Source organism: Leopardus geoffroyi, chromosome C1 (genome assembly GCF_018350155.1).
Source record: "Leopardus geoffroyi isolate Oge1 chromosome C1, O.geoffroyi_Oge1_pat1.0, whole genome shotgun sequence".
Lineage (NCBI taxonomy): Eukaryota > Metazoa > Chordata > Mammalia > Carnivora > Felidae > Leopardus > Leopardus geoffroyi.
This window is the reverse complement of record NC_059328.1, coordinates 56,712,322-56,736,779: the sequence shown is the minus strand read 5'-3', so window position 1 is coordinate 56,736,779 and position 24,458 is coordinate 56,712,322. Positions and strand designations below refer to the sequence as shown.

Here is a 24,458-nt window from a genome sequence, read left to right as displayed (position 1 = left end):
GCTCTCTCTCTTTCAAAATAAATAAACTTTTAAAAATAAGAAGAAAAAGAACGTTTGTTACAGATTTTCTAAAATCCCATCGAATTTTTAAGTGTATGATTGTGATTTAAACATAACCAGCATTCCTATAAAGACATGGTAGATTTTCTTCAGGGGAGCTACTTGGCAAGTTTTATACAACCTTTCCCAAGCCCTTCATGGTGTGTGTACTTAACGGAAATCTACTTATGCTCCATTTTACCTCCAAATTAAAGGGGGTGTGGATAACCTACATTTTTGCACTGAGAACAGAATCATGGCCCCTGCTAAGCTGTATCAGAACGACAGCACAGCAACATACACCCAGGAAGCTTTTTAGAAGCAAAACCAAGGGATTTGTCAGGTGAAAGCTACGCCCCAGAGATGCTTTGTTTTACATGCCAACCACTGCTGGAGATCCTGTAGGGCCAGGCTAAAAGGGCTTAGGGTTTTGTTTTCCTTTTTCTTTTCAAATTTCAAATTCCCTTAAGCCAAAGCCTGGTCTCCAAACCATCCAGTCCGTGACTAAACTGCCTCACCGGTTCTTAGTGTGGAAACAAGACTCCGCCTCGCCTGCAACCGCAAGAGGGAGAAGCAGCTCCAGGACAGCCGGGTGAAGCCCAGAGCCCGTCCCACGGGCCCGGCCCCCGCGCTGACTAGCGGGTGCCAGCCACGCACCGCCAGCGCCCCAGCCCTGAGAGGCTCCAATGTGCAAGCCAACCGCAGCCGGATCCCGGCGGCGGGCCACGTGACTCAGGGCCGCGACCAATCAGCGCAGCCCTCTGCGCTATTCAAATCCGCGGCGCGGCGGACGGTTGTTCCCAGCCAGCCGCCGTCGGGGCCCCCAGAGCCCTAGAGTCGCCTAAGGCCGCCATGCACCGCGCTGAGCGCTGACAGACCTCCGGGCCCCGCGGGCGGAATGGAGAGTCGGAGTGTGCCTCCCGGACCTTATCGGGCCACCAAGCTGGTAAGACAGCGCAGAACGACTAGACCGGCCAACCGCAGCCGTGGCCGCCACCGACTTTACGTGAGAGCGTTCGGAGTTTTGCCTGGGGCGGACAGACGGGTCCCAGAACCTGGTTTGGGTTTGGTTTTCTGAGACGTCGGGGGAGGGGGGCGGGGGAATAAACCGGTATCAGGAAACCCTTGTGGGACACGCCTCACCCCCTTACCTGGAGGTCGGGGCTGTATCCCTCCCTGTGAGCCGTTTGTCCAAAGGGTCTCGTCCCCGGGATGGCGCATCATACTCTGGCCTTGTTTGGGCGACAACTGTGCCTGCAGTTGTCAGCTTGCCCTGGAACATCAGAGAATATTATGATTTTAGCCGTTCCCCACGTCTGATTTTCTACCCCCATCTGGATACAAAAAAAAAAAAAATTCAGAGTTCCATTACTCTGGAGTGTCAGAATGGGGACAGTCCGAATGTGACAGCTTCGTTTTGCGGGGCCTGTAGAATTCAATGCAGGATCTACCGACTGAATAGCACTAGGTAACAGCTGCCCATTTAAAAACTAAACCCAGAGTGTTTAAGATACTCGTCAGGAACCACTGTTGGTAGTCACTGGATTTGTACAGAGTCTTTGTGCACTTAAATTTTCAAACCAAGAGAATACAGCGCCACGGGGTAGGAGACATTAGGAGAGTGACTTAACTGCTGTGAGCCTCAGTTTCCACATTGGGAAAGTAGGGCTAATGATGCATATCTACCTTAAGGATATCCTGAGAGGATACTGCATGTGAACGTGTGTTGTGATGTATAGATCCTATGGATAGGCTACAGCTCAGTGTTTCTTGAGTAAATAAATGTGTGAAATGGGGAGGTGTGGTGGGAAGAAAAGAATACAGTTACTGTGTTTTCAACTCTTAGGTTTTGTGTTGTGGTGCCACACAGTTGGGGTTACAAGTCAGATTTCTTGGCCTCTAATGGAGGATTTTTCAATTAAAAAATGATGTGTTCATTTTGCACCACCACCACCACCTTAGTTCTCCACTGTTCTAGCCGCCACAAACCTTGAAAGTTTGGGTTGAGGACAATTTAGAAAATATGAGTATCTTTTTAAAACATAGGTATATCAGTGTTATTAAATATATAGTGGACTTAAAGCTTACTTAATTTGCCTCATCTGTTCTGTGTTCACTATTGGAATCTTTACATAAGAAACACTATAGTAAATATTGGAGTGCCTGGGTGGCTCAGTGGGTTAAGCGTTGGACTCTTGATTTCTGCTCAGGTCAGAATCTCCCAGTTGCTGAGTTTGAGTGCTTCCTCAGGCTCTGCACTGACAGCTGGAGGCCTGCTTGGGATTCTCTGTCTCCCTCTCTCTCTGCCCCTCCCCTGCATTCCAACCCATGTTTTCTCTCTCTCTCTCTCTCTCTCTCTCTCTCTCTCTCTGTGTCTCTCTCTTTCAAAAATAAACGTTTAAAAAATACTATAATAAATATAGAAGATATTGCAACATTAAAGGTATTTTACCAGTAAAACTACGGCCTGCCATCAATTTTGTTTGGCCAGCTTGGTAGTTATTACTGCAGGTTCTAGAATATTCAAACCTGGGTTTCAATGCCTGAGTTCATCACTTAGTTCTGTAACCTTGGTCAAATTATCAGTCTCTCTGTGCTTCATATTCCTTATATGAAAACGGGATAATAACAGTACCTATTCATAGAATTGTGAGAATGAAAGTGAAATAATGAATGTAGAGCAGTGTCTGACACAAATGTTACCAGCATTTTACTAATATTAGTTAAAATTAAAAAAAAAAAAAAAAACGGGTACTTTCTCTGTTGAAGGTTAAGAAGCAAGTTCATTACAGTTCTTCATTATTTCTAGGTTTCCTAAATAAGCCAACCAGCCAATAAGTGCCTTTACACTATTGCAAAGACATATTATTACAATGCCAGAATTAATAAAGAGAAATCAGTATGATATATAAAATTTTCTATAGTAAATAAGATCAATGATTTCTTCACGAATTATGATGTAATCAGATACGAATAAAATAATGTTCTTTGTCTAATTTGTTTTGAATCAGCACAATGTTTAATTTCTTTTTTAATATTTTCTTTTTGCAGTGGAATGAAATTACAACATCTTTTCGAGCAGGAATGCCTCTAAGAAAACACAGACAACACTTTAAAAAATATGGCAATTGTTTTACAGCAGGAGAAGCAGTGGACTGGCTTTATGACCTATTAAGAAATAATAATAATTTTGGTCCTGAAGTTACAAGGCAACAGACAATCCAATTGTTAAGAAAATTTCTTAAGAATCATGTAATTGAAGATATCAAAGGCAGATGGGGATCAGAAAATCTTGATGACAACAGTCAGCTATTCAGGTACTGAACAGATAAATAACTACAAAACTGAATTACTTAACAATATAATTTAACTCCACTTCTATAATACTTTTACTAAAATTGCAGCTTTCAGAAAAAAAACATGTTTTCTTTATAAAACTGTTACTGCTCTTAGTGCAATTAAAACCACTTAGAATTTAAAGTTAATTGCTACACAATTAAAATTTTTTAAATGTTAGATAGTATATATAATAAAATAAGTATTGGGAGGAAAGAATGAGATATCACTTCTGCATATTCTGAAATCTGTAACATTTCAAGGATAGGTCATTATTAACCTTTAGTTTCATAGATTCAAGAATTAGAAGACAAATTCTCACAGGTCCTTGCCTCCAAGTAACATAATCTCATATAACCTAAGAATACATGTGATAAAAGAAATAATAGCAAACTTTATATAATAAATAACAGAAGAAATATACTATAGGTTAAAGAGAATATTTTTTAAGGATTTACCATATATCAGAAGACCTGCTTTATGATTTACATGTTTTCTTACTTAATCCCTGGACTAGCTAAGCAGGTTAGGTATTAACTTCTTTTTACAGATGAGGAAGCTGAGACCATGCTTCAGTAAATCTTGTTATATCTGTCTGAAATATGTTCTTCTACCTTGAAACACTGTAGACATTGTCAGATTAGTAAATACATTTGCTCTCCTGTCAATTCTATTGCAGCCTCCTCTGGGAGCCTTTCTGACTCTCTTAGGCCAGCACCATTGCTTTTTCTCTCATGTACAGGGTTCTATGTTACATATCATTAAACTAGGTCTTTGGATTCTAATATCCATGTTTTTTCTCTCTACAAAATTAGTACTTTACAAATGAAGTGTCTTAGTAGTTGATATGATTTAATTAACAGACCATCTCTGTTATACCACTTTAGCAGTTCTCTGATCTACTCCTCCCTTCACTCTGATAGTTCATTTTGTTAAACCATTTTTCTCTCTTACCCAGAATTCTGCATAACTCTTCAACTAGTCTCTCTGCCTCTAAGTGTTTTATAATGTTAGCAAATTTATAAAGTATACTTAAAAATAAACTTTACCAAAAATGTGTGAGACTTTACTGGAGAAAATTATATAATTGTTTTAAAGGTAGTAAGTAAAGAAGGATATCCTGTTGATGAATCAGAAGACTTAGTATCCAGAGCGCCTGGGTGGCTCAGTTGGTTAAGCGTTGGATTCTTGATTTCACCTAAGGTCATGATCTCACAGTTTGTGAGTTCCAGTCATGTTGGGCTCTGTGCTAAGGGCACAGATGGCACAGAGCCTGCTTGGGGTTCTCTGTCTGCCTCTCTCTCTGCCCCTCCTCACTCGTGTATGAGCTCTCTCTCTCAAAGATAAATAAACATTTTTAAAGAAAGAAGACTTAGTATCATAAATAAGTCATTTCTCCCCAATTGATATATATATAAATTAAATGCAATTTCATTCAAAACCCCTATATAATTTTTTATAGAATTTGACAAGCAGGTTCTAAAGTTTTTTTAGTAATATAAAAGTCCAAGGCAATTTTGAAGAACAAGGAGGAGAGAATTTCCCTACCCAATATCTGGGCTTAAATTTAAATAATTAAGTACTGAAAAAACAAAACTATACATACAGTTGATCCTTGAATAACGCAGCTTAGGGGCACCAACCCCCTCCCCTGCATGGTCAAAAATCCACATACAACTTTTGACTCGCCAAAAACTTTAGTGATAGCCTACTGTTGACCAAAAGCCCTATCAATAAAATAATCAATTAACACACATTTTGTATGTTAAATGTATTATATACTGTATTGTTACATTAAAGTAAGCTAGAGAAAAGTAAATGTTATTAAGAAAATCGTAAGAGAGAATACATTTATAATACCATACTGTATATACAAAAAATGTGTATAAGTGTGCTGCACAGTTCAAACCCATGTTCAAAGGTCAACTGTACATGGGAACTTGGTATAAGAAAATATTTTTAGGATCATGGAATAAGAACTTCTGAGGTCACTAAAAACTTATGCATATTTTATTTTATACATTATACATATATCTTATATATTAATATATAAATACCATAGAGAAAAAAAACCAAGCCATATGTTGTTTATGTATACTTATTAAAAGTATAAAAACATGAATAAGAAAGAAACACACTAACTGCAAGTTAATGGCTTCCCTCAGAAAGAGAAAGAAATAGAATAAGCAAAGAATTTGATTAACAAAAAAATAATCATGAAGTCTTTTTTTTTAATAATGAAGTCTTGAGTAAAATGTTAAATATTGTATTGTTTGATGGTTGATGATTACATATCTGGATGTTGTTTACATTATTTTCCGTACTTTCTTGTATCTTTGAAATATTTTTTATTATACTGGAGGGGGGAAAAAGCATTATAGTCAAAAGGAATAACAGAGACCAAGCTCTGGAAATTAGAACAAGAACAGTCAGACAAAGATCAGAAAATATATATAAATTAGATAGCTTGTCAAAGAAATTTAGAAAATGGAACTATTTTTTTCTTCAACAGAATTGATCCCAATAATAACTCTTACTTATCCAGATATAAATTTAAAATACATACAATATACTAAAAAAGTAGGAAACCATTAAAATGTTTTTAAAGGTTTAATGGGAAAATCAATTTATGTAGAATCTTCCTTCCTTGGTAATATAAATAATATAAATAAATTCAGTACTTTTGTGATTTTTAAAAGATAAACAGACACTAAAACTTTGTTTCTGATCTTACATTATTTAATTGCATATTATTCTTAAACCAGATTTCCTGCAAATTCTCCGCTTAAAAGTTTTCCACGAAGGCATCCAGAATTGAGAAAAAACAGCATAGAGAACTTTTCCAAAGATAAAGATAGCATTTTTAAATTACGAAATTTATCTCGTAGAACTCCTAAAAAACCTGGATTACATTTCTCTCAGGTAAAACATCCTTTTTACTAATCACTAGTTTAAATATTATTACCATGTACTTAATTATAAAACATTAAAAGTAGATAGTTCTTTAATATTTGAAGCCAATACTAAAGTCTCTTAACCTACATTATATTCCAAAAATATGTGTATATGTTTTACCGTAGAACAATAGAACCCATAGGAACAATTATAAAAATGGTAGTAAGACACACCTGAAACAGTATTTGTATAACTTAAACATGTTTTGTTTTAAATTGATTTGAGAGTGGTAGGGGCAGCTACAAAACCAAAAAGCTTTATTGCCATATGTTAACCTTATTCCTTCAGGTGACACTTAAACTTAGAGCTTCACAGTGGACTGTTTATTAGTAGAATTACTAAATATTAGGAATTGTGTCAGTTCAATATTTCCTTAATTTGAGCATAGCATGTTAAACCAAAGTAATTTTTTTTCCAGGAAAATATAGAGAAAATGAACCATGTAATAACCAATGAAGATCAAGAAAACTCAGTTGATAATAGAGAAATAAGCCCAGAAGATATTGAAGAAGTTTGGAGATATATTATTCTGATCTAGTAAGCTAAAACTAAGCTCTAACCAAGTTCCACAGGTGTTCTAGAATGTTAATTTGACATTTTTATCAAGATCTACAAATGCAAAAAAACAGATTAGTTCTTAAAGCTTAGAATTTAACCTGTATTTGTGTTTCTTAATAAGTGCTCTTGAACTTCTAGTACAGTTGAAATAGAATGTTTTCAGTATGATTTGTTTTTTTCTTTGAGTCAAAGTTATATGTAGCTATAGTTCCGGGTCTGTATTGGAATCATTACAAGGTTACTAAGGTAAGTATATTTGAAAGTGGATACTAACTATAACCTTTATCAGTTTGGCTTAAGAAAAATATTCTGATGGCTTTGTTTGCCATTCATACTCTTTAATATTTATATCCCATTCCACTTATTTTATGTAGAAAAAAGTTTGTATTTTTTCTTCTGTTTAGCCTGCAAACCATTTTAGGTGTGTCATCCCTAGAAGAAGTCATAAATCCAAATCAAGTAGTTCCTCAATACATAATGTACAACATGGCCAATACAAGTAAACATGGAATAGTTATACTACAAGACAAATCAGGTTGGTATCAGTAAAAGAAGTTGGACTCTTTTAAACTTGCTAACATAGGTTGCAGCTATTGTGGGGGTGTAGAGAGACTAAAAATGTAGAAAGTAGAATACTTTAACTGAAAGAGTGTTAAGGGGAGATTATCATCATAAGTTCTTTAGTAATCATTTAAGTGAATATTATTGGTACTATTATTTTAGCCTCTCATGGTATTTATGCATGATTTTTTTTAAATGGCAAGGTTAAACATCCAAAAGGTATGAAAATATAATTAAAACTATTGATTAACTACATTTTATTGAGGGCCTACAATGTACCAGGCATTATACTAAAGATTTAGTGATGAACAAGAGAAAAATGGTCCATGGCTTCTTGGAGCTTACATGAGCAGTTATATATAAATTTACACAAGTCAAGACATATGCAAAACCCTCAAGACCAAAGTCTCAAGACCAGTATTTTAAAGATCACTGGTTTATTATATATATTTATATATACATATATATATATATAATGTATTGATTTTAGATATAAGATGGAAAAATCAATGATATATTCAAGCCAGCTGCATTACATTTAAAACTTAACATTTTAAGAAATGTATCAATAAATCTCAAAATGTTGACTCATTTTTTATAATCAATTGTTGCCTGTAGAATTAACTGGTATGTATTACTTGAGTTTATTTGTGTTGGCAAGAACTTTAAAGTTTGAATTGTAGGGGCGCCTGGGTGGCGCAGTCGGTTAAGCGTCCGACTTCAGCCAGGTCACGATCTCGCGGTCCGTGAGTTCGAGCCCCGCGTCGGGCTCTGGGCTGATGGCTCAGAGCCTGGAGCCTGTTTCCGATTCTGTGTCTCCCTCTCTCTCTGCCCCTCCCCCATTCATGCTCTGTCTCTCTCTGTCCCAAAAATAAAAATAAACGTTGAAAAAAAAAATTTAAAAAAAAAAAAATAAAAAATAAAAAAATAAAGTTTGAATTGTAGGAACAAAAAGCAAAAACTTAAGTTATGTTGCATATGCATATGGCTTGTACCACTCCCATCTTAAATTACCTAAAATCACATACTTAACAGTATATTCTCTTATTCAAACTTTCTATTCTTTATAACCATAAACTCTTCAAGTTAAGTGTATGTGTGGTTTTTGTGTTGGTGTCAAAAAACAGTTCGATTTCATGCAGCATACTTCAGTTAGTAGCAAATGAAAGATTTTAAGCAAGCCTCACTAAAAGCACCCTAATATTCAGATATATCATTTCAGTCATAGGTCTCACTCAAATCAGTAATATTCAAATAGCATACCTATAATCAGAATGGAAATTAAGATAAAGAAAACATGGTGGCAGTGGACAAGTATGAACATTAACTATTTATGAACCCTCCACCAAAATATCCTCAATTTGGGGGTAATTGTTTTATGTATTCTGGAAAGAATCAAACTCAAGATCTCTATGACTTTTAAACTTGTATTTTAAAATATTGTCTTCACCTTATGTCTTATTAAACATATAATAATTTTTAATCCTGGTAATATACATACATATACATACATACGTATATTTGTGTGTATGTAATTATATATAATAAGCATAAAGTTTTAAATATAGTATCATGGAAATTAGGTGATATTATTGAACAATATAAATTTTTTTTTTGTATAGATGACCTTCCTCACTGGGTATTATCTGCCATGAAGTGCCTGGCAAATTGTAAGTTAAACAAACAAAATGTGTATGTATATATATATATTTATAAAATATATTTATATAAAATATATATTTATACTATTTAATAAGAGCTAAGGAAATTTTGAAAACAATTTATAGAAATCCTGATAAAGTATGCCATTTCTTTTGATGTTTGAATGACAATCTAGTAGATCTGATTGCATTTCCTTGCATGTGGAATGCATTATAAAGTCCATAACTTTTTCTATGCAGATGGTGATTTCATAATTTAAGTTCATCATTTGTAGCTCAGTTTTCATAAATCATAAAATCACAGGTTAGTGGATATCAAAGGATTTTTAGGTATAACTTACACCAGTTGCCTTAGTGAGGCCTATAGAGTTCAAATAGCAACTTTGAAGTAATAGCTCTTATAAAGTGGAAAAGTTCAATCAGAAATGAAGTCACATTAAATCTACTTCATTCCCCTTGCCATTGTACACAGCATCAACACTGAGCTGCTTCATGACATGCTTGTACTCCATAAGATACATTAATGGAACTTTTATGTTTGTAAAAAAAAATGATCTGTCACTAATCAGTAAATGGAAAAAAGCTTTTTCAATAGTGAGCAGTGATAATTAATTTTTATAATTTGAGACACTGGCTCAAGTACAAAGCCCTAATTGCTTTAAAAATCAATTTTTTTATTTAAAAAAAAGTTTTTTTAATGTTTATTCATTTTTGGAAGAGAGAGCGAGCGCAAGCAGGGGTTGGGGGGGACACAATCCAAAGCAGGCTCCAGGCTCTGAGCTGTCAGCACAGAGCCCGATGCAGGGCTCAAACTCACAAACCGTGAGATCATGACCTAAGCTGAAGTTGGATGCTTAACCGACTGAGCCACACAGGTGCCCCTAAAAATCAGTTTTAAAAATATGCAGAAATATGTGCTTCTAAATCATTAAAAGTTAAATTATATTTTAATAATTTTTTTATAAAAGGATTTTTTTCTAGTTCTTATGAAATGAGTATTTTATTAATAATGTTCAAGATAGGTACATATTCCCTTGTTGTCCACTGGGTGTCAATATGACAAAATAACAGAATAAATAGCAATAAAGTAAATAATGTAAGTTATAGAAAGATTTTCTTTATCAAACTGAGGTGTAAAGATCTTAATCATAAGCTTGATTTGTGAGTTTCTCTTTCTGCCTTCCCCCACCTAACTGCCCTTCTGTCTTATACTTTGGCTCATGGTTAGCAACCCAATGCTTATGTTTTCAGGAATTTCTCAAATATCCCATGTTTAGAGGTTTTTTTTTTTCCCCTTTCTTACCAGTCCATGTTATACCTAAATGATAGCAAAGATATAACTTACTGGATTCCAGTTTACCAATATATCTAGCTAGAGGTAGCATTTAGACTTTTAGTTATTATTCAATCCCCTACAGTAATCCTGTGACATATAGGAATGAGTGATTAATATACTATCCCCAGTTTTTTTCTAGAAGAGAAAGTAAGGCTTTTGAAAGTCTTCTACTGATACATAAAGATATATGTATTCAAACCTAGATACACTAACTATAAATTTTCTATTTTTAATTCTAATAAGAGTATGTTCTTAGAAAATTTTCTAATGATTATCACATTTTTTTATTCTACATATTAAGAATATATCTTATATCCTCCTTAAGCATCTGACTCTTGATTTCAGCTCAAGTCATGATCTCACAGTCATGAGATCGAGCCCCATGTCAGGCTCCACGCTGAGTGTGGAGCCTGTATAGGATTCTCTCTCTCTGTCCCTCCCCTGCTCACGTTCTCTCTCAAAAACAAATAAATAAACTTAAAACTTTAACAATAATTTTTAAAAAGATTTTTACTTTGCTCTACATAAAACCCATATTAGCCTTTAAGCTGTTAAATGTGTGTGATTGTTTTCTTCAATCCTTTTTCAGTGTGTGTGCTCACATTATGACCATACAAAAATTTGCTGGCAGAAAAGTAAAATTATTTGGGTTTGGGAAGAGAAAGATTTTAACTTGAAAGATAAAATAGTGACTCTCAAACCTGAGTGCATATTACAGTCACTAGGGAGACTAGCCAAAGATTCTGATTTAGATGATTCATTAGGTAGGTTCATTCCAGTTGGACTAAACATGCCTCAAAAGCTTCTTATTAGTGAAGATTCCCACACTCAGCATTTGGAAACTACTAAATTAGTGAGCCAGCAGCAAACATTTCTAAGTCAGTAATTCTTAGCTTCACCTCCATAAATTCTGGTTTGTACAGAGGAACTTACATATTTTTAATAGGCACATTGAATGAGTCTGATTATGTAGTCCATGGAGCACACTTTAAATGTTGTTAGACCTCAAAGCTCTGAGTCTTGCTTTACGTGCTCTAAGTTCTAATTCTAGCTTTGCCACCAATGGTTTTTTTCATCTTAGGCAAGTTACTCTAACCTTCAGTTTCTTCATCTGTAATATGAAGTCAGATCTTATTTCTGAGTAAAAAACTAGCGAGCAAGCATGATTCTTTGAAGAACGTTAAGCTGGGGGTGCCTAGGTGGCTCAGTCAGTTGAGTGTCCAACCCTTGATTTTGGCTCACCTCAGGATCCCAGGGTTGTGGGATCAGCTCTGCGTCGGGCTCTGCACTGAGCATGGATCCTGCTTAAGATTCTCTCTCTCTTCCCCTCTGCCACTCTCCCCTGCTCTCTCTAAAAAAATAAAAAATAAAAATTTAAAAAAAGAACATTAAGCTAATGAAATGGCAATGTAAAGATATTATTTAAACTCATTAAGGGTATGCTTCATGTCAGACAAAATTTATTCATGAAAATGTAAATTTACAAAAGATAATTTGGAAGAATTATTTTCATTATCTACATATTCTTTGTTTTGTAAAATGAATTGCAATAAAATCTCATTAAATAACCTTACTGCTTTAAAATATATTTCAAATGTTGCCTTATATACAGTTTTTAGGTAAATAAGTATTAAGACAAAATGCTAGTAGTTACTTGCAGTGATTTTTTTTTTAGAGTTTATTTATTTATTTTGAGAGAGAGAGCACATGGGTGCAGCAGAGGAGCAGAGAGAGAGAGAATCCCAAGCAGGCTCTACCCTGTCAGCACAGAGCCACACAAGGAGGCTCAATCCGAGCCGAAATCCAGACTCGGATGAATGCCCAACCAACTGAGCCACCCAGGTGCCCCTATTCGCAGTGATTTGTAATGAAAACATAATGAGAAAGAATGAGATGTGATGTGCACAATTCTTTGAAATGTTTGAACTGTGACAGAATTTGTTAAACTTTGCTCCATCATGGAGAACTTTTTGACACTTTTTATAAGTATATCTAAATTTTTATTTAAAATAAAATATATCGGGGTGCCTGGGTGGTTCCGTCAGTTGAGTGTCCAACTTCAGCTCAGGTAATGATCTCGCAGTCCATGAGTTCAAGCCCCGCGTCAGGCCCTGTGCTGACAGCTCAGAGCCTGGAGCTTGTTTTGGATTCTGTGTCTCCCTCTCTCTCTGCCCCTCTCCCACTCATGCTCTGTCTCTCTCACTCTCAAAAAAGAAAAAAAAAAAAAAAGAATAAATGTTAAAAAAATTTTTTTTAATAAAATATATTTTACCAATTTTTTTTTGCCTTCTATCTTTTAGGGCCAAGAAGTAATATGAATAATCCAACTTATGTTGGATTTGAACGAGATGTATTCAGAACAATAGCAGATTATTTTCTAGATCTCCCTGAACCTCTGCTTACCTTTGAATATTATGAATTATTTGTAAGCATTTTGGGTATGTATGAGTTTTTACTTATTATGTAAATTTATTAACATTTTCAAGTTTCCCATAATTTAAAAGATCTCAAAGTGTAGGTAAATATGAAGATGGCAAGCTATAAATTATTTTACAGTTTGGGAATACTATGGTTCCCGTTATGTTGTCTTCCAGTAATTCAAATATATCATTCTCACACCAGTTATTCACATCAATCGGGTGTACTACAATTCAATTCATTTCTGACACTGACTACCCAGAGTTAGACCAGACCCTATAAGTGAAGGACAAATTCCTTAAATTCTGATACTTAACCACCCAAAGTTATGCAGACTCCACAGATTAAGGGCTCAGTTCCACAAGACTGCCCTCACACTTCAGGTACCACCTGCAGATGAGGTCCTCAGGCTTACTCACTCGCATTTCTGCCCTAACTACCAGTTTGGGTGTCCCTACAACCTTCCTTGGGTTTAATAATTGACTACAACTCACAGAACTCTGGAAACTGTTTTATTTAATGAGTACCAGTTTTTATAAAAGATACAAATCAGAAACAGCTATGTGGAAGAAGGAAGTGTTGTACACAGCTTTCATGCCCTCTCCAGGGATTCCACCCTCCCAATCATGTCAATGTGTTCACCAACCTGTATGCTCCGTTGGCCTTGTTACTTCATAGTTTTAACTGAGGGTTAGTTACATAGGCATAATTGATTAAATCATCAGTTATTGGTGATTTTGCTGAGTCTTCAGTCCACATCCTTCTGTCGTTCAGGGAGGTCTGAGGTAGGTTGAAAGCTCCAACCTTCTAAGCAAGTTCAGCCCTAAGTCACCTCATTACCATAAACTCAGATGTTCTCCAGTAGATGTACTATGGATAACAAAAGACGCCCTCTCTGGAAATTCCAAACGTTTTAGGAGCACTATACCAGTTACTAGAGACAAAGACCAAATGTGTAAGTTTTATTGTAGTACAGTTAGTTGTCTTATAATTAAGAGCTTTCTAATACTTGTAGACGAAGCCAGTGATTTTTTAATGTATTTGACTCAATTCCTTTAATTAGATTGTTGAAAAGATTTTTAAGTGATTTATATCACAAGTTGGAAAACCTCTACTCAGTCTTGCACTTTGTAACTGAATGTTGCATGTGTCCTATTTAAGTGGCTTCTGAATTAAGCAACTGCTGTTGTACTATACTAACAATATATACTGTAGTAATGCTTTATTTTTTTAACTTTACTATTGTTTTTGTTTTATTTTTGTCCACTGTCACACAGTTGCATCTTAATTTTTGTTTCATTTCCTGGTAGTTGTTTGTGGCTACGTCACAGTTTCAGATAGACCCAGTGGGATACATAAAATCCAAGATGATCCACAGTCTTCAAAAATCCTTCGCTTAAACAATTTGAATTCCTTCAAATCAACTGAGTGTCTTCTTCTCAGTCTGCTTCATAAAGACAAAAACAAAGAAGAATCAGATACTACTAAGAGACTGCAGATAAGTGATCAAGGATTTCAAGAAAAATGTGCTAAGAAAATGCAGCTAGTTAATTTCAAAAATAGAAGAGCCAGTGCTAATGACATAATGGGAGGAAGTTGTCATAATTTAATAGGCTTAAGTAGTATGCATGTTCTATCCTCTAACGTCAAATCAAGATGCTATTCTTTAGAAGGAATTGTAGACTTACCAGGGAGTTCAAGTAAAGAGGTCTCCAATGTCTTCCATCAATCTGTTGTGAATAGAGAAGGACAACATAATAAGCAGTTTTTAGAGTCTAAGACCAAACAGGAATCCCTAATGAGTCTTCATTCAGAGGAAAGTACTCAAAAACCACTCTGTGTTGGTTTTAAGAGAACCTCTACTTTGACTGTTCAAGACCAAGAGGAGTTATGTATTGGGAAATGCAAGTCAAAACAGCCTTGTAGATCTCAGAGTTTACTTTTAAGAAGTAGTACAAGAAGTAATAGTTATATCAATATGCCAGTGGCTGAAATTATCATGAAACCAAATCTTGGACATCTCAGCACAAGTATACAAACAGCTATGGAAAATGAACTCGGAGAGTCTAGTACCACAATCAATAAAAGACTCTGCAAAAGTACAATAGAACTTTCAGAAAATTCTTTACCTCCAGATTCTTCTGTATTGACTGGCACACAAAGTAAGGTTGATGCTTTCAATGCATGTAATATTAACTTTTAGTGCTTACTAACTGTTTTGCTTACCTGTCTTTTCTTCTCTGAAACTGCTTTGTATTTTTCCTCCAAAAGGAGAAGTTTTTATCGTAAAAGACTCTTGTCATGGCATAACCAAGATTTATTCTACTTATATAAAGCACTTATTTTCTTTTACTTCATTTTAACTTATTCTGAGTCACTTTATTTGTAGTAAGTGAAGGATATTAGTACTCAAATAGGTTATGAAGAAAATGAGCATCTTACCATGCTTTTGAGGAATGTGGAAATTTCTAGGGACAGTTATAAGAAATTAGATACTAAAATATTATTTTAATATTTATATAACTGTATTCTTTACATAACTGTATATGTGCATAGTATGAAAGCAACGAGTGTCATTGATGATTTTTTTCGGGGGTGGGGTATAATTTTGCCTTCCAGGTTTGCTGCAACCTCATTTAGAGAGGGTTGCCATCGATGCACTACAGTTATGTTGTTTGTTACTTCCCCCACCAAATCGTAGAAAGCTTCAACTTTTAATGCGCATGATTTCTCGAATGAGTCAAAACGTTGATATGCCCCAACTTCACGATGCAATGGGTACAAGATCACTGGTAAGTTGATTTCTTAAGGAAAGAATAAGCCTTGGTTCATAAACTATAAAAAGAAAAGCAAATCACCTAAAAGTACTACTTGAATGATGTCCTAGTCTCAAAATCCTAGATTCTTGGGGTAGAAAGGCTCTTAAAAATATCTTTCCTAGTAGCAGAATGTTGGTGCATTAATCCTTTGTGCCCAGTATGTTGTACTTTCATATCCTGACCTTTATCTTGTCTGAGCACTTTACCTCTTCATTCATATCACTTCGTAGTGATTGACCTAGACCATCAGACCACATTCCATTGCCTTATGCCAATGCTGTTTGGTGGGGAAGGAAGAGGAGATAGTAGGCACAGTTAAAAGCATAAGGGCACTATAACTCTAGAGAATTATGGGTATATTATGGCAGTGGGAAAGTTGTATTTGATGAATTATGTGAATCAGGATAGCATGTCACTGTGGGTAAGAAATTGGGACAAACTACTGTGAAGCAGTCTCAGACTCCATAAGAGGATGAGGGTAGAGGCATTTTATACAGCTATTGATTGGAAATGAACTCTTAAAATAGTATCTTCTCTCTCTTTCTCTCTCTTCAAGAGCTGCCACTTCCTCAGTGCAACTTCAAATGATTTTCTTATAGCAAGGAATCTAGAGTTGAGCTCTATTCTTCTACTCATTAAGGACAGTTCTTTAACAATGATAGACCCAAACTACAGAAGAAGAATTATTCTTGCATAATTGTGACACCATTAAAAAGCATAGAGAAGTTTGTAGAGGAATATATTTTGAGAGACATGAGTAGAAAGGAGATAATTTCAGTTTTATGCTTTTTGAGTTTTAGTTTATACAGGACATTCAAGTGAAATTTATCCAACAGACTGTTAGAAATGTGAGCCTGGTGAAGATCAGGGCAGAAGGCAGATTGTTTGGGGGGAGGTGGTAATTGAAGCTTTGAGGGTAAATGAACTCTACAAAACTAAGAAAGAAGACTAAAAAGCTAAGGACTGAGTCTTGGAAGGAGAAAGGAAAACATGACTGCTGACATGTAGGAATAAAACCAAAAATATTTCAATTCAATAAATATGTTCATTGTCTATTATGTACAAAATTCTTAAAATAGAATTCTTATAACTGTAATTATTTTAGAATGAGGTGTCTGTTTACGTGTGTCTAATACTTAGTGGGTAATATGGATATGATTGAGAGTAAATGAGTTATGAAACACAAAACTTATCCCAGAATTTGAAGACTCCTTATGATGGAATTGAACAATACATGTATTGTCTTTAAAGTCTGACAAAATAATTAAAAACTATTTTCCAGAATTTCAAAAGCTAAATGGTACCAACTTTATAACCACTAAGTTTATATATTATGTATTCTCCTGGCTTGTGTTTTATGAGATTAATTTAATGTAATAAGTCATTATTCTTTAACATTCTTTAAGTAACATATCTATATGATACCAATAGAACCCATGATATTTACTGATACAATTGTGACAAAATTAAAGAAAAAACTAAGCCTTTTATAATCCTTTGGAATTATATTAAGGAAATACTTAACAAGTACTTTAAGTTCTTACCTTTCTAATGTAATTAATTGTCCTCATTTGTAAGCTGAAGTCTGCTTATCACTTTATCTCAGTACTTTAGCATGATACCCAGAAACTACTGATACTCTTATTTATATAATACCTTAAATTTTTAAATTCACATCTTTTGTTTCTAGATGATACACACTTTTTCTCGGTGTGTGCTATGCTGTGCTGAAGAGGTGGATCTTGATGAGCTTCTTGCTGCAAGATTAGTTTCTTTCTTAATGGATCATCACCAGGAAATTCTTCAAGTACCCTCTTACTTACAGACTGCAGTGGATAAACATCTTGACTACTTAAAAAAGGGCTATGTATGTATTGTAAATCTTAAAATTGTCTGCATTAGTCAGTTCCAAGTGGCAAATTCATCTCAAACTAGCCTAATGAAAGGGGAAGACTTTATCAGCTCACGTAAATAACCTCTAAAAGTCAGGAATGTAGACAGAATTTGGAGACTCAAATAGCAATAAAACTGTTTCCTTCATCTCTTATTTCCATTTTGGTCCTGTATTTGACAAAAGGCTCCTTCACATGATGGGGGATCCATAAGTGTGATTAAAGTTCTTAAATCACAGACTTAACATTTTTAATCCAAAGGAAAAAAGAACTATGCCTTCACCTACCAGTTTGAAAAGTTCTTCACATGGACTCTGATTGGCCCCATCCAGGCTAAATACACATCTTTTAGGTGGTTGAGGGTGAGTGCGTTGGAGACAGGGCCATGCTCTGATTGGCTCTCCATGGATTAGAGGAGAATCTGTTCTTCAAAAAAGGTGAGGATAGTGGAGGTGGAATAGGAAGAAACTATTAAAAGAAGGAGAGAAGGAATACTGAGTAACCAAAACAACAGATGTCTATTATATTCACTCTTTGGCAGCCCAGCACATATATTCATGTTTCTTCCCATACATACCATTCTAATATTGCCCTGGCTTAACATAATTATCCCTATAATTTCCTTCCTTTATGAGCAGATGTTATAGTATCTTTCCATGCTCCTACACCTCAAAAACAGTATATGAATACTCTTACTACATCAAAACATTAATATTTTAAAGTGAATTAAAACATCACTTTGGGGCACCTGGGTGGCTCGGTCAGTTAAGCGTCTATTGATTTCAGCTCAGGTCATGATCTCGTGGTTCATGAGTTCAAGCCCCGTGTGGGGCTCTCCGCTGACAGTATAGAGCCTGCTTGGAATTCTCCCTCTCTCGCTCTCTCTCTCTCTCTCCCCACACCCCACCTCTCTCCCTCTCTCCATCTCTCTCTCTCTGCACCTCCCTGCCCACACACACTCTCTCTCTCCCTCCCTCCCTGTCTCACAAAATAAATAAAACTTTTCAAATATTACTTTGATTTTTATTGTTTTGTAGTTAAAAGAATAAAATACATGGTTAATAGCAATGATGATGGATGGCTGCCTTATTTAATACTTATTCAGTTCTAAGCCCTCTATATACATTCTCTCATGTAATCCCCATTTTACAGGTGGGGAAACAGACCAAGAGAAGTTAAATAACTTGCTGAAGGTTACAAAGCTAGTAGGTTGTGGGTCTGGGATGTAGATCCTGGGATTTATCACTACTCTATTGCATAACAGTTTTTTTTTTTTTAATGTTGAATGTTTGGTGGCGAATGAATACATGCTAAATCCCATCAAAAGAACACTTAGCAAACAGGAACATGAACAGAATTAATAGACTTGGACTATATCATTTTGTTCAAAACAGATTAAAAATCCTGGAGATGGACTGATTGTTCCTTTGCCAACATATTCATACTGTAAGCAGATTAGTGCTCAGGAGTTCGATGAACAAAAAGTGTCTACCTCACAAGCTGCAATTGCAGAACTTTTAGAGAATATTATTAAAAACAAGAGTTTGCCTCTAAAGGAGAAAAGGAAAAAACTAAAACAGGTAAGAGAATGCATAAGTTCTCAATCACATAAATCTTTTTAAATATGCTGTTGCTGATTGTTATTTAGTAACATTTAGAATCTAATTTCTCATTATTTTGGATTTTAGATATTGTATATATAGGTGTGTATGTAAATGTAACCTACATTCCTGGTTTTACTCTTTATAAATATAAATATACTCTTACTAAATTTAAATAATAACAATAATAACAGATAACTCTTCCTTTACTTCCAATGATTATAACTTAGATTGCCCTGAAAAAACAAAATAAAATTTGTTTTATTACAAATTTGTTGTATTACAAACAAATAAAATTTGATTGTAATACATAGCTTTTGGTGACTCATTATTACCATTTACAATTTTTATCTCTACCAAAATCCAGTAGTAACATGATTCTGGCAAGTTTAATTCCAGGTCTGAGATACTCAAATATGAAATATACTAGATCATTCTGGCCTTCATAGGTTACCAATGGAAAGGAAGAACATCTAGAATTTAGGCGGAAAACACATCAGAAGAGAATCCTAGTATATTAATGTTAACTGGGATCTAAGAAATTTTACCTTATACCTTTCATATATGAGAAAGCAGAGGGAGAGGCAAGGATAAATTGAAAAGATACTCATTTCTGAAATACATCTTTGAGAGAGTCACTGAATTCTTATAAAATGTTGAACTTGGCTTCAGCTAGGATAATAATGTTAAATACTCTCTAATTCCTCACCTCATTTTTAAGTTTCAGAAGGAATATCCCTTGATATATCAGAAAAGATTTCCAACCACGGAGAGCGAAGCAGTACTTTTTGGTGACAAACCTACAATCAAACAACCAATGCTAATTTTAAAAAAAACAAAGTTTCGTAGTCTAAGATACTAACTGTATTAAAAATTATGTAATACTTGTAGAACTTTGGTGAATGAAGCCATACTTAAGAATTTAGCTACTAAAAAAGGAAGTCTATTTATTAATAAGGTTTTTTCTAAATAAAACACATGTATGGAGGTACCAAAGTAATTTTTTATCAGTGTAAGACTGCTAAGAAAGTAGTGAGTCTCAACTGTGAGCAAATAACAAAAGCAATACCAGATACTTTAACCAGAAACATTTTTTTTTTTGACACAACATGTGGAAAAGCTATTACAGTGTGTGCTAAAATTTTATTTACTTGAATTTTGAAACCTGACATGTTTATCAAGATTAAGCTATAATTCTGTCTTTAAAAGAAATTAACTTATCTGCACATGTGCTTATGAATATTAGTTAAAGTACAAGTTATTTAGGGATACTCTTATTTCTAAGAATAAGAATGTGAAGAATATTGGAAAACTCAGTGAATTCTCTACTGTTAAATGCTGCACTCTTTTGTATACTCTTTTTCTACTTTTGATCTATTTATATATGTGTGTTTTTAAAATATGTACATGTAAGTCTTCAGTTAGCTTTAAACATTTATCCCGAGTGCTTCGGTCATTCAATTTTTCAATAAATATCTCTTGCATTCTTATGTTCATGTATCTACTGGAAGATAGTGGTGTAAAAGAAGTATAAAGCAATCATGTATTCATTCAAAATATATTTATTTAGCAACTACTATGTGCCTTTTATTATTCCAGTTATGGAGAGACTAAGATGAATAAAACAAAATGTCTTTCTTGAAAGTATTTATTTTCTAATCAAGGGAGACACCTATCAGATACTTAAAATAACAATACACACTCTGAAGGAGTCCTTCAGCTGAATACTGAGCTCTTTAGTTATGTAACAGTTCTCTCAGCTAGTGTTTTTCAAACTGTTACATATTAGAATCACCTGGAAAGTTTTAAAATAATACATGCTCAGGCTCTACCTTATATCAGTTACATCCAAATTTTAAGGGATGATATATAGGCATCAGTATTTTCAAACTCTCTAGATGATACCAATATTTACCCAACTTTGAGAATCAGTCCCTAAACACTTTTTATAAACAAGTAAATACCAAGCTGGTGGCACATTGGCTTTATTATTTCACTGGAAGAAAATGCAGATTATAAATGCTTTTCATCTTAATACAGGGTTATCCATATTTCTGCTTTAGTGACTTAACACAAACGAGGCAGTTTTTCTTCCATATTTTACTCTAAGATTATTTAATATCCATTGAAGTGTAAAAATGTATAGAGTATCTGGGATGTCATAAACACTTATTGTTCAATGACTTTTGATTTATCAATGTAATGTTGTACTCTAAAATGACAGTGTTTCATTTGAGATTTTTTATTAAAAACTTGAATAGAAAATGGCAACTACATATCTTTTGCCCAGAAACCTTAGCTATAAGATTATAGGACCAAATTAGAGCTTTTTCTAAGGTGTTTATATGCTAAAACTTCCTGTTTAAAGATGTATAATAATGTGAATTCTATGCATATTGAGATAAAAATTATTGTGGGTTTTGTAACAATTTAATTTTGTTTTTGTATTTATTGATATTAAATATATAAATACTATAAAGACAGAGTAATTTTTCATCTGAGCTAGTGTGCATGCAATTGAGATTATAAAATTGGTGTAACAATTTAGTAATATGGGGTGCCTGGGTGGCTCATTCGGTTAAGTGTCTCACTCTTGATTTTGGCTCAGGTCATGATCCCACTATTCCTGAGTTCAACCCCTGCATCTGGCTCTGCACTGATAGTGTGGAGCCTGCCTGGAATTCTCTCTCACTCCCTCTCCCTCTTTCTCTGCCCCTACCCCACTCATGTTCTTGCTTGCTCTTGCTTGCTATAAATAAGTAAATAAATAAACAAACAAACTTAAAAAAATTTTAATGACATGAATTTGAAGTCAGGTTTGAATTTTACCATGCTATTTACTATGTAACCTCAGACAAATTACTTAACTGCTCTAAGTTCTACTTTCCTTATCCATATGATAAAGATTATAATAGTATCTCTCTTTTAGGATTATTGTGAGAATTAAACTGAATAATGCATATGTAGTGCTTAGCAGTATCTAGCCTAGAAGAAGCATTCTATAAATATTAACAATTATTATTAGAATTACCTAGAATTATAGCACTTAGAAGAGATCTTAGCAAAAACATAGTCCTGTATTCTTTCAGTTGCTTTGGGCACACATGAACCAAACAAAATAGTGAACAATTGGTGAGTCTTATTAAACTATTGTTTAGTTACGAGATTAGGGTTCTGATTGTACACACTGGCTAAAAAATTTTAACCTAATATAAAGGGAAAATTTGATAAGGAAGGAAAGTGCAAATACCTTCGGAACCAATATTCTTGAGTATGTGAAAACCTGGGATGCAGTTTTCACCATATGTTTCTATTCTATCATTGGCAATAATTTGACCTCATATTTGGTGGAATTAGAGATAGTTCTGAAATTTTATATCCTGGCAACCTGTGTACTTCTCCAACAGATATACCTGCCTTTGATTTTGAAGGTAAAGAGTGTGTGTGTGTGTGTGTGTGTGTGTGTGTGTGTGTGGCATTGAAGCCTTTCTAGGAGAGAAAATGAAGGATGGCTAGTTTTAATATTAAACTCTTAACTGAAAGAAATAAAGTCAGTTTCACTAAAATAAACCTAACAGTTCTAAATACAATAAAGTACAGCAACTAACAATCTCTTATTACTCAAAAATAGCTCTTTTATTAACTCAGAATCTTATTTCTTATTTTCTAAGAACTAGGGGTGGGGGATGTACAGATTAGCTGTTATCTCCTGAAAACTTCAGAATGTGCATGGAGGAAATGCAGAATGTATAAAACAAATGAAAGTAGTGATGATTTTTTCCTCATTATAAAAACAATTTTTGAATCAAAGCATAGATTCATATACACTGGTTGATCTCTGAATTGTTCTTCCATATGCAACTAGGAGACCAAATTATATGAAACAACTGTTTTTAGACAATGGGCTGTAGGTAATATGGGACTGTGATAACTGAGAAAAGGGGAAACAAAGGTGGTGAGACTTATGATTATCCCTAGATTACTACCTGGAGGCAACTGCCAGGCCACAGTACAGGGAGAGAGAACCAAAACAAAGCCCAGTGTCTCACTACATTTAGTAGCTGGAGGCCAGAGTTCAGGATGACTGAAGAGCTGCAAAACAACAAAAAGCTCTAGAGATCTGCAGAATAGTCTAAAGGTTTTTTCTGAGTAATAATTGGGGCTGGGTGAAGGAAATCATTTGAGTACTATTCAACAAAACCAACAAAAGAATAACATAAGCAGTAAATCAAATAATCCCTGGACCTCACTGAGCTGGGAATATTTCATGTTACCAGCCAGAATAGAGCTTCTAATACATGGGGCATTGGATAGCATCTTCAAGAGAGTTATGCTTTACTAGTGGGACCAAATTAGCCCTAGAATAAAAACTGCTTTGGATTAACCCTAACAAATCTTAAAAACAAGCCTCAAAATGTTCAAATTGATCAAGTAACTTCCTGTGTGCCACCATAAGTTCCACACTTTTAAAAATAAAACAAAACCCAGCATTCAACAATGTAAAAATCACAATGTCCAGGATCTAATAAAAAATTACCAGACATGACTTACTATGTGATCATTTCATAATATATACAATGTTATATCATTATGTTGTACACCCAAAACTAATATGTTGTATGCCAACATACTTCAATAGAAAAATAATAGTAGTAATAAAAAGAAAAAAATTATTAGACATGCAAAGAAACAGAAAAAATATACATAACCCATAACCGGGGGGGAAAAAAATCAGTCAACAGACACTTACCCTGGAATGACAGATATAATGGAATTAACAGACACTTTAACAATTATTATAAATATATTGTAGGATATGAATGAAATAGGGAACACAGTAATAGAAGATATTTAAAAAGATCCAAATAGAAATTGTAAATATTAAAAATACAATACCCAAAATGAAAGATATATATAATGAAATTAAGAGCAAATTAGACACAGCAGAAAAAAAGATCTGTGAACTTGAAAACAGCAATAGGCACTACCCAAGATAAAGAGAAAACAAAATGAGAAAAAAGCACAGAGCCTCAGTGAAGTGTGTGAAACTATGAAACTGAGTATGTGTACAACAGGAGCCTAGGAATGAGAGAAGAAAAAAGGAAGACATAAAAATTATTGGTCAAAAGTAATGGCATTTCCTCTAAATGTGATGAAGACCACAAATCCACAGAAACTCAGGTAACCCCCAGCAAAAGAAAGAAAACCACACCAAGGCACATACTACAATCAGGTTGCTGAGAACTATTGATAGAGAAATCTTAAAAGTATCCAGAGAGGAT

At 34.5% G+C, this 24,458-nt stretch overlaps 1 protein-coding gene and 1 long non-coding RNA gene across 6 annotated transcripts in view; one reads left to right on the top strand and one right to left on the bottom strand.

The window, feature by feature from the left end:
- The first annotated feature begins 807 nt into the window (after window positions 1-807).
- Window positions 808-21,610, top strand: DEPDC1 (DEP domain containing 1). 2 transcript variants are annotated; one of them, XM_045477802.1, is made up of 12 exons: window positions 808-985; window positions 3,091-3,356; window positions 6,141-6,297; window positions 6,749-6,867; window positions 7,293-7,423; window positions 9,072-9,119; window positions 12,747-12,884; window positions 14,175-15,026; window positions 15,484-15,656; window positions 17,374-17,550; window positions 18,970-19,155; window positions 19,898-21,610. In XM_045477802.1, the coding sequence occupies exons 1-12, from the start codon at window positions 938-940 to the stop codon at window positions 20,036-20,038; spliced, it is 2,436 nt and encodes an 811-aa protein (XP_045333758.1). In that variant the 5' UTR covers window positions 808-937; the 3' UTR covers window positions 20,039-21,610. The 2 variants fall into 2 exon arrangements, with proteins under 2 accessions (XP_045333758.1, XP_045333759.1); XM_045477803.1 differs by lacking the exon at window positions 14,175-15,026 and having other exon boundaries at window positions 813-985.
- LOC123598048 overlaps window positions 13,364-24,458 on the bottom strand; it is a 29,111-nt gene continuing 18,016 nt past the window's right edge. For 2 of the 4 annotated variants that reach the window (XR_006712366.1, XR_006712365.1), the window contains 4 exons: window positions 19,886-19,976; window positions 17,863-18,043; window positions 14,553-14,594; window positions 13,364-14,311 (listed from right to left, as the gene is read on the bottom strand). This is a non-coding gene — a long non-coding RNA (uncharacterized LOC123598048). The remainder of the gene's footprint in view (window positions 14,312-14,552; window positions 14,595-17,862; window positions 18,044-19,885; window positions 19,977-24,458) is intronic. The other 2 variants (XR_006712367.1, XR_006712364.1) reach the window with 1 other exon arrangement.

What these genes read in the sequence shown, in the direction of transcription:
- DEPDC1 (XM_045477802.1), top strand. Translation starts at nt 938, where the DNA reads ATGGAGAGTCGGAGTGTGCCTCCCGGACCTTATCGGGCCACCAAGCTG. An exon ending in GACAACAGTCAGCTATTCAG is followed by an intron (nt 3,357 to 6,140) that starts GTACTGAACAGA and finishes TTCTTAAACCAG; the next exon opens with ATTTCCTGCAAATTCTCCGC. An exon ending in CATGAAGTGCCTGGCAAATT is followed by an intron (nt 9,120 to 12,746) that starts GTAAGTTAAACA and finishes TCTATCTTTTAG; the next exon opens with GGCCAAGAAGTAATATGAAT.